Source organism: Mus pahari, chromosome 3 (genome assembly GCF_900095145.1).
Source record: "Mus pahari chromosome 3, PAHARI_EIJ_v1.1, whole genome shotgun sequence".
In the NCBI taxonomy this organism is placed as follows: Eukaryota; Metazoa; Chordata; class Mammalia; order Rodentia; family Muridae; genus Mus; species Mus pahari.
In genome coordinates, this window is record NC_034592.1 from 45,337,456 (window position 1) to 45,348,314 (window position 10,859).

At 41.8% G+C, this 10,859-nt stretch overlaps 1 protein-coding gene across 2 annotated transcripts in view; it reads right to left on the minus strand.

Moving 5' to 3' along the window:
- Positions 1-557: 557 nt before the first annotated feature.
- The window catches only part of LOC115063636 (coiled-coil domain-containing protein 148-like), a 22,210-nt gene continuing 11,908 nt past the window's right edge, over positions 558-10,859 (minus strand). Inside the window, exons 2-4 of one of the 2 annotated variants that reach the window (XM_029536796.1) lie at positions 10,331-10,448; positions 6,837-6,977; positions 558-2,545 (exon numbers count right to left, since the gene is read on the minus strand). In XM_029536796.1, coding sequence (XP_029392656.1) covers positions 2,399-2,545; positions 6,837-6,977; positions 10,331-10,411 — 369 coding nt within the window. In that variant the 5' untranslated portion in view covers positions 10,412-10,448 and the 3' untranslated portion in view covers positions 558-2,398. The remainder of the gene's footprint in view (positions 2,546-6,836; positions 6,978-10,330; positions 10,449-10,859) is intronic. The other variant, XM_029536795.1, reaches the window with a different exon arrangement.

Genomic DNA, 10,859 nt, shown 5'->3' on the forward strand with positions numbered 1-10,859 from the left:
TTCTTCTTCTTCTTCTTCTTCTTCTTCTTCTTCTTCTTCTTCTTCTTCTTCTTCTTCTTCTTCTTCTTCTTCAAGTCAAGAATGTTTCTATTATTAATTAACTTCCTACATTTTGGCATAATATAACTAAATATTTTTGTATATTCTACCAATAACCTGTTTATCCTTTCTCTCTCCCTCCCTCCCTCTCTCACTTCTTCCCTCCCTCCCTCTCCCTTCTTCCCTCCCCCCTCTCCCTTCTTCCCTCCCTCCCTCCCTCCACTCTCTCCCTCCCTCCCTCAGGAGCTTCTTGATAGCACATACTAATGCTAAGCGTTCAGTGTGTACTCAGGGATTAGCAGCTACTATTAATACAACTTCTTTAAAAGAATAAAGAAAACTGTTAGAGACTGAGTCTAGGCACAGGCAATGGCTAGTCTGCTTTGCTGTCCATATCTCCACTCAGTTTTCCTCACGACCACAATGTAGGACACCTCCCTTTCTCTCAGAACAGCAGTGCTACATGCCCAAGGTGGTTCCAGCTACAAGTCTTTAGTTCATTTTCTTTTTTAAAGATTTATTTATTTATTTATTTTTATGTGAGTACACTGTCGCTGTCTTCAGACACACCAGAAGAGGGCATCGGATCCCCATTACAGATGGTTGTGAGCCACCATGTGGATGCTGGGAATTGAACTCAGGACCTCTGGAAGAGCAGCCAGTGCTCGTAACTGCTGAGACATCCATCTCTCCAGCCCAAATCTTTAGCTCTTAAGAGAGTTTAAAAGAGCAAATGTGTCAGTAGTTTTGAATGCAATCCCATGACTTTGGTGTGGACATCCAGGACAGTAAGGATCCACAGGGTCAGCAGCATCCATATCGTGCTGCTTGCACGCGAAGATTTTTGTCACAGCAGTTTTCCATGGGTTTATGGTCAGGGCCCTATAAAATAACACTTTGACCTCTAGAAAGAACCCCAAAACAAATCCATGCCCACCACTCTCCACCTCTTCTTAAAGACTTCTCCATTCTTTGATGAGACACTATAGTGCTGTAAAGAGCTGGAGTAGAAAAGCAATGGGAGGAATCCTGGGATGTGGATAAGATCTCCACCCACCCACTCCGTAGAACTCTTATATAGAAGCCAGTGTATTCTACAGCCTGGGCTGATTTGATTTACACTTGTCATGCTGCGGGAGGTCCTGGCAAGCCCCACTCAGCCTGTTTTCTGTGATGTCCTTGTATATCTTCCCACTCCCTTCATCTCTCCTTGTCTGTTCTCTCCTATCTTTCTCTCTTTTGTTCAGCAGGGTCTCCTATATTGCAGACTGGCTGTAAACTGACTAGATAGCCAAGGATGACCTTGACCTCTGATGCTCTTGCTTCCCATCTCCCAAGTGCTAGACTTGTAAGTGTGCCCCACCACATCCAGCTTATAGGACGCTGGGGATGAGAGTCAGGGCATTGGGCTTTCTAGGTAAGTGTCCTAGCTGAGCTCCATCCTCAGCCCTGGGTTTTGTGGTTTTCAGAGCATTCTCAGAACTACCTAGACACCTCTGGGGGTCTCAGTGTGGACAGGAAATACAGGAAATGGCAGCAAAGAAAAAATAAAGAAAAAAAAAGCCATCAGTCTCCTTATTGTGATTAGCCACCTAGAAGTTTTAAGAACATATTTTCTTACTGAAATTTTTTCTTGCTTCCTTTTGGAGATAGCCAAAAATTTATAAGCAAGCTTTATTTGAGATACTCCTTTTCAAGAAATTCATCTAGGTATTTCTGAGATAATTAGGAACTTTTAATAACATTTCAAGTATCATAAAATTTCAGTTTTTCCTTCTAAACAACCACACTGCCATATCTTCTCAGTAAAAAACAAACAAACAAACAAAACCCAGGTATTCCCGTGATGGTGACGCTATGTCTAATTTCTTTTAAGGCCAGAGTTGCAAACTGAGATTGTTCAGGTAATTGGTTTGCGATAATCATGATGTACCAAACTGATTTCTAAATTTAGAGAAAGGTTGAATCTCCTCTTAGAATAACCAATAAACAATAGAAGTGTTAATGATAATGATGCTTCCATAATTAAAAATCAAATACTGAGGTAACAAGCTGAAATTCATGTACCTGTGGAGGAGACAACTCTTGAAAATGGTTATTTTCAGCTCCTTTTTATAGGAAAAAAAAAAATAACAGCCTGCCAAATGACAACATATATATCGAAATCTCATAATTTTGGTAAATTTGGTAATAATACATGTGATTTAAAGAAAAAGCAATGGCGAACAAAACTTTGAAGATAAAAAGGGAACATTGTTTAATAAATGCTGTGATTTCTGTGGGCGGGTGCTTTTTTAAGCATTTAGAAGCAGTGCTCATCATTATCCATGCTCACACAGTGTTCATTCTCATGCACCCTCTAGACCTTGAACACGGTCGACTCTGTGTCCTTCCTTGGAGGCTTCTGAGGACCAATTGTTGGTAACATCTCTTTGGCATACTGTGTTTTATGGAGTCCAGCTTCGCGGAGTGCTAACTCAAATCGAAGTCGAGGATCGGAAATTATCTGTAGACAAAAAAAGGGGGGGTTAAGTAAACAATAACTCGTTTAGCTGAAGCACATCTTCTCGTTCAGGTTTGTTTTCCCAGGTGCATAATGTTTAAAGGTGGATGGTTAGATGGTAGTGAAGCTTCTTAGTTCTGTGACTGCAGAGTTTTTACTGAAAATGTCCAAGCTATTTCTCACACTATCACTTTCCAGTGTATTATTTCCAACATCACTCAATACAATATATAAAAATTATTAAAGATGGAATAAAAGAACCTTACTTCCAGTACAATTAATGGTTATTTATTGCTGGCTAGAATCATATAGATAAAGGATCATAAAATAAATCTACTTTAATAAATAAGATCAATCTTTAGAATATATTTTTAAGGCACTATTATTTAAGAAAGACATATTTTTAATTGTATGAGTGTATGACTGCCTGCATGTGTATGTACCATGTGGTGTGTAGTGCTCACAGTGGCTAGGAGAAGGTGTGGTAAGTTAGTTAATGAATCCTGAATATCAAAAATCAAATTGTAAAATAACAAAGAGAAAGAATGTAGCTATGGAATCAATAATTCTTGCAATATTTATTTATCTATCCAAACTAACATGGCACAGGTAACAGAAGCCCCGTGATCTTGGTTAATTGGGAATTAACCCAGATCAGGAGTCACGGGAAGATATGAGTTGCGAGGTGGGAAGTAGTGAGTTGTGAGGTGGCTCTTGGGAGCTGAATCCAGGCCCCTTGAAAGATCCCAAGTGCACTTAACTGCTCAGTCATCTCTCCAGCCCCCTGAGTATCTTCTAACAGCCACTTTAACTTTGCTATCATTTAGTAATGTGCAAATTACACATAAATGCATGCTCACTCCTTGAAAAAGAGAATCTGAGGCTGGATTTCTATTTCAAACAGAACTGGAAAATGCCCCACTGTACTGGTTAGTTTTGTGTCAACTTGACACAGCTGGAGTTATCACAGAGAAAGGAGCTTCAGTTGGGAAAATGCCTCCATGAGATCCAGCTGTAAGGCATTTTCTCAATTAGTGATCAAGGGGGGAGGTCCCCTTGTGGGTGGTGCCATCTCTGGGCTGGTAGTCTTGGGTTCTATAAGAGAGCAGGCTGAGCAAGCCAGTGAAAGCAAGACAGTAAGGAACATCCCTCCATGGCCTCTGCATCAGCTCCTGTTTCCTGACCTGCTTGAGTTCCAGTCCTCACTTCCTTGGTGATGAACAGCAATGTGGAAGTGTAAGCCCAATAAACCCTTTCCTCCCCAACTGCTTCTTGGTCATGATGTTTGTGCAGGAATAGAGACCCTGACTAAGACACCCACCCATCCCATGCTAAGTAGGAGTAGACAAACAGATACCCCAGCTTCTGTTCTCATTTATACTTGACTGGCCGGTAGTCCCTTTCCTATGAATCTCAAATGTCAACACATTCTTTGTCATGATAAGAGATAACCACATATGGAAATTTTACCTGAGTTTGACATCATACAACTCCCTAATAGATACAGCCAAAAGCATCTGGAAAGAGCTGGCTCCATGAGTTCCTAACTGAATGGGAACAATAGGAGGTTCGCAGATAACTAACGTGTGGCTCTGTCTCATGTAGAGAAACGTGGAGGTGTGTGGTATTTCTGGCATGAGGATGCTCTCAGGTAAGAAACAACCAGGGCAACCTTGAAGTCTGACCTAATCTTCCAGTAGACAGCGAGGGAGGAAGAGAGGTCTAATCAGACAGGAAGGCTTCGCATTCAGAAACTGAGGTGAAGCAGGTCAACTTTAGGATGAGGGGAGTTTGGGCCAAAGACTGTACCACTGAGGAGCTTGGTGAAGAAAGGACACTCCCACTGGGGCTTGGATCTCCTAGCCTTGAAGGCTGTGCTAGCAAGCACCACGGTGTTTGTTTCTGCTTTTAGCATCCAACTGTGGCAGCATAAGATGAATCTGATCATAAAGTCAGAATAAATTAAAGTGGTAGGGAAAAATAAATAAAGATAGAGGGAGGAGGAGGTCAGGAGGCTATGGGACTGTCTAGACATGAAGTAATAAATACCTAAACCTGTCTGGAAGTAGAGACGACCTAACTGTCAGACATAGTCTGGAGGGAGGACTCAATGACAACCCATTGGACACAGGGCTGGCGTGGCGAGGAGTGCGAGGCCAGCATAACCCAAAGGTCCCTGTCTGAGAAACAACCGTTTGAGCCTAGGACCCAGGCTTCTCCTCTGTCTCCATATATTCTGACCCACTTTCAAGGACTCCCACTCCCTCTGCAATTTGTATGCTGTCTACTCCCGAATTCTCTCTGGGAGTCACCTCCTTCTCCAGCACCAGGGCTGTGGAGCCTTAAACTTTATTATTATTATTATTATCTAATTCTTTTGAGTATAAAGTGAAGAGAGAAGTTTTTCCTCCCCATAGGCCAGTAATCAGTTTCTTGAAAGGATGCTTTAGACCTCCTCACCCTAAACGCTACACGGACAAAACACATCTCCTCCCCGGGCCTGTTTTTCCTATGAGTTCTTATATGGTTAACGGACAGAGCCACAAAATGGCAATAATTTGTTGAATCCCTGCTGAATACCAGGCGATATCCTAGACAGTCGATATTTATTATTTCTAACCCCCAGAAGAACTTTGCAAGTAATTATTTCAAAGATGAAGAAAACAAACATAAAGATGCTAATAGCTTTGGCGAGCCCACACAGCCAGTAAATCTGGAGTGTGGATTTGAATCCACAATGCACAACTGCGGTACTTGTCTGGCTTGGAATTGTCCTCTCTCTCTTCATCCCCTCCATCTCTTCAGTCGGAGCTGCGCATGACTCTTTCAACACCACTTCCACTCCTCTGCCCCAACATTCGTCTATTTTCCATTCAAGATCCGAGGATAAAATACAAATGTCATCATTTAACTTACCTGCTTTAAAATAGCATGTCTAGTCATGGCATCAAAGTCAGATGTCTGAGGAGAAAGGCTTCCTGTGCATCACAGCTGGGCCCTAGCCCAAGGTTCTGCTCTCATTTTAGCACTTATCTTGTGCCCGTGCCTCTGTCTCACAGCGAAGACATTCAAGGAAGGGCCTTCTCTGGATCTTTTCTGCCTGGGAAACCCCTGATAGCTTGGCCCAGAGCCTTAGGACTTTCCCTTCCTCTGAGTTTAGCCTGTGTAGCGTCCAAGCTGCCTCTGTACTAACGCAGCTGGTTCTAGAGAGAAACCTATACACAGTCCTGAAAGTAATTCTCCCTGTGCACATCAGCCTCTCTTCCCTTTAAGCTGTAAAGCATCTTGAATGGGTTTAGCAACAACTGGCCCAGATCCTCTCTGCTCATGCTCAGAAGCGCCTTCTCTCTAACGCCAGGGCAGAGCTCTCCCTTTTCTCCCCACATCCAGCAGAGAATTGGTCTCACACTGTGCATTACTTCTGAATATAATACTTCCCTTCTTGGCCTAGAGAGTCCCTTCTTCCAGGAAGGATCAGTCTGGCCCGTTTAGGGTAGAGCCAAGAGCTACTCTTGCACAGATCCAAAATACAGTGTCTATTTCACAAATATCTGACAACTAATGAATGAAAATTTGACCTTACTCTTTGCCACTAAGTCTGCAGCACTCAGGAGAGGTACTTTGAACTCATTGGCAACAGGTTTCTTGAGATTTTGCTGTGTTCTCCCCAGTTCTGTAAAACTCATGACTGCTTACTCCCTTAAGTTGGGTGATACCCATTCATTCATACGTCTTCTTTTCCTACCCTTCTCTGCTAAAATTTCTTTTAAATGTCTCTTCTCAGTTCCAGCCACAACCAACACACATCCTAAACTTCTGCAAACAGCTCCACGATCCCTCCATGGTTGTTCCACAGAAAATGCTTTATCCTTAGCTCTGAGAACAAAATTTGTGATAGCTGTCTTCAGTACTGCCTGTCAGTCTCATGACTTGCTTATTTAATAGGATCTATGCCGCGAATTTAGAATATAAACTCAATACAACAGAGAAATCTTTGAACCTTTGAGAAATACCAAAGACCTTTTTGGTAACGATTGACTTTTGAATAAAATGTTACAAACCCTTTTTCAGTGACGGATACGATTTTAAACTGTTCTGTTTTATGTCACGTTTTTATAATATTTGAGGTTCATACAGCAATTATGTGTTATTATTTACAAAGAAGAAATATGCTAATACATAGGGTATTTCTGGGTAAATATTAAAAGCAATTTGTAACTCGAAGCACACACTTGAGCAACCCTTACTTTTCTCAGCACAGACTTTGCATCAGCAATGCGATTCCCGTAAGTACCTGTTGCTCACTGTATGTAGTCAGTGTGAAGAGCGGCTTTTGAAGGATGAATTCTTCCTCACTTTCAGTGCCTGTCCTAGCTTTCCAGGCCAGTGTCTCTGACATCATTCTAACTGGATCAGACTGGACAGCAACAGCAACCTGAGGGAAGAGAAAGCATAGCCACTCAGGAGGGGGTACGAGCTAGATGCTTCTGGGTAAGATTATGGGTTTGTTTAGTGGTCATTAAAAAACTTGTATTAACAAAGCTAAACAAAGAATTCTCAACTGAGGAATACCGAATGGCTGAGAAACCCCTGAAAAAAAGTTCAACATCCTTAGTCATCAGGGAAATGCAAATCAAAACAACCCTGAGATTACATCTTACACCAGTCAGAATGGCTAAGATTAAAAATTCAAGTGACAGCAGATGCTGGCGAGGTTGTGGAGAAAGAGGAACACTCCTCCATTGCTGGTGGGATTGCAAGCTTGTACAACCACTCTGGAAATCAGTCTGGCGGTTCCTCAGAAAATTGGACATAGTACTACCGGAGGACCCAGCAATACCTCTTCTGGGCATATACCCAGAAGATCTTCCAACTGGTAATAAGGACACACGCTCCACTATGTTCATAGCAGCCTTATTTATAATAGCCAGAAGCTGGAAAGAACCCAGATGTCCCTCAAGAGAGGAATGGATACAGAAAATGTGGTACATTTACACAATGGAGTACTACTCAGCTATTAAAAACAACGAATTTATGAAATTCTTGGGCAAATGGATGTATCTGGAGGATATCATCCTTAGTGAGATAACCCAATCACAAAAGAAGTCACTAGATATGCACTCACTGATAAGCAGATATTAGCCCAGAAACTTAGAATACCCAAGATACATTTTGCAAAACACAAGAAAACCAAGAAGGAAAACCATCGTGTGGATACTTCATTCCTCCTTAGAATAAGGAACAAAATACCCATGAAAGGATATAGGTACAGAGACAAAATTTAGAGCTAAGATGAAAGGATGGACTATCCAGAGACTACCCCACCCAGGGATCCATCCTATCATCAGCCACCAAACCCAGATACTAATGCACATGCCAGCAAGATTCTGCTGAAGGGACCCTGATATAGGGGCCTCATGTGATGCTATGGCAGTGCCTGGCAAACACAGAAGTGGATGCTCACAGTCAGCTATTGGATGGAGCACAGGGCCCCCAATGGAGGAGCTAGAGAAAGTACCCAAGGAGCTGAAGGGGTCTGCAACCCTGTAGGTGCAACAACAATATGAACTAACCAGTACCCCCTGAGCTTGTGTCTCTAGCTGCATATGTAGCAGAAGATGGCCTAATTAGCCACCATTGGGAAGAGAGGCCCCTTGGTCTTGTAAACTTTATATGACCCAGCACAGGGGAAGGCCAGGTCCAAGTAGTGGGAGTGGGTGGGTAGGGGAGCAGAGGGGGGGGGGGGGGTATAGGGAACTTTCGGGCTAGCATTTGAAATGTAAATAAAGAAAATAATAAATAAATAAATAAATAAATTTAAAAATACGCGTATTAAGTCTAAAGCTGTAGAGGAAAGACCAAAGGAATATTAAACCCAGGCCTGTCCCAGTCACTTACAAAGGAGTTAAAACCCAAGTCAAACAAAACATTAAAGATTATACTTGTCTGTTAATGATTAAGTAGTCACAATTATGATTGATTTCAGATACAAATTCATCTGTGTGATAAAAGTGAAAGGCCGTCTTACACTGAAAACCACCTGGAAATGACAAATAGCAACAAAAATTCATTTTTCAGCAGCTATCAGTCTATGGTTATGAGTATCAGCATGAGGCTTTCTAGTGAAGTGGATCACAGTCACTGCTGAACAAGCTGGGAGCACTTCCATTGTACTAGGTGAGTAGATGCCTTAGGATTGCTACAGACAGTGAGTTGCCTTTTCACTATAAAACTAGAGTCCTTTAACACGAGGTCTTTGTTCTACATAGTACTATTCTGACCCAAATCTTATTGAGAAGAAGCCACTAGTTTTGTCAATCAGATGCACCATTACCAACACTTGCCTATTAATTCCGAAAGTCAAGAATTTGCATGAAGTAAATGGCATTTTAATACCATTTCAGAACTGTAATAAAATGACTGGGGTCAACTGTCATTTAATTATAGGTTTCCTAGCTCAAACGCCATCTAATACAGTTCTCAACACTGATTCCATGCGCTGAGAGCAGAGGATGTCATCTTTCAAAGGACTTCTGGGTAGAAGGAGTTCCAGTCACATGGATTCTGTAGCAACCAGTTACATTCCAAACAAGAATGTCTTCCGTGATTGTGACAATAAGTCTGCCTCCACAAAGTCAGAGTGCGTCATTCTTTGCTAATGACTGAATAATTTGATTTTTTTTCAGATATAGAATAAACAGACTTTATATTCTTATGCTTCAAATTCATCTCTACAGCCTATTTTATCGAAGAGAAGGATGTGAGAGCTGTCTCATAGGAGTCCTATTGGACACTTACTAGCTCTGGGACCCTGGAAAAGGCACCTGATCTCTTGGTTTCTGCTTTTACAACACAGGGCTGTTAATAATACCCACTTCAAAGGGATACTGAAGAATCAAGCCAAGTTTCACCCGAGAGCATTGGAATAGGGCTTTGTACTTAGTAAGCACTCACAAATTTGAACTCCAGTTCCCGCAAACCTATGGGGCAGGTACTGGCTTTAGTATTCCCATTTTCCAGATGAGGAATCAGAGCCAAGGCAGGTTAAGTGAATGATTCTAGTTTTCCCTGGCGTTGACTGCTTACCCAGCTGTTCCAGTGTTGAAGGACAATCAAGGCCAAGGCTTGTACAACCTCTACTCACTCAGAAAGGGGACTACACAGCCACTTCCCATTGGTTAGGCTGTGCGGTTATCAGTTGAACAAATCGCTGGGGTCAAAGTTGAGAAAAATTACCAGAGGGACTATCTCATTTCTCATTTTCTTAAGAAAATTTGCCATGCAATGTCTACTTTTATCTACTTTGCCTCCCTTCCTTAGGCAAGGCCATGGAGGCTGTTAATGCTGTACAAAGGGGGTATTTGTAAAGTGATGCTTAAGCCGGTTTGTTGACTGTGGGATTTTTCCAAGCAAAGGTTCCCACTTGAGAGTGGATTATCTTGCTCTACCACATTTTTGAGGACAGGGAAGTCCTTTGACTGGAAACAAGAGTTTCACTGATGCAAACAGATACTGTTTGGATAATGAACTGGAGGAGATATGGACACACTTAAATCTGGGGAGAGAGCTTTTTAAATGCTGCTGATAAACGTCTTTAAATATATCAAGAAACTGGACCAGGTTCAACATAAACCTCACTGGCTCCTGGGAATGAAAACAATGTCTTAGTTTGGAAAAGTCACATTTTGTATAACAGATATTGTGATCTAAGTCCCAGTAATAATATCATTAGCACACTTAGAAACATTTAAAAAAAAAAACAAATGAAAATTTCCAAATTGAAAACACCTTCTTTCGTAGGACTTCCAGCCGCCTCTCTCTCTCCTCTTCTTCCTGGACTTCTTGAAGGGCCATTTTTTTTCTCTCCATCAAACGCTTCTCCAACAACTCTTGTCTATATTTAACCCTTTTGAAAAGAGACGACACAGGACAGGTAGATGGGCCATAATTAACACACACACACACACACACACACACACACACACACACACACTCGAGTACACAGACAAGAGCGCAACAGGAAAATAAGAGACAATTTACAGTGATTACAGTAACCAGTGAGATACAGAAAAGCCTGGCTAAAATCCAGCTGAGCTCAGATTTCTCTGCCACCATTTTATTTATTTATTTTTGTCTTTTTATTTTTTTTTATTATTATTATTTTCTTTATTTACATTTCAAATGCTATCACGAAAGTTTCCCATACCCCTCCCCCCATCTCTGTTCCCCTACCCACCCACTCCCACTACTTGGCCCAGGCCTTGCCTTGTGCTAGGTCATATAGAGTTTGGAAGACCAAGGAGCCTCTATTCCCACT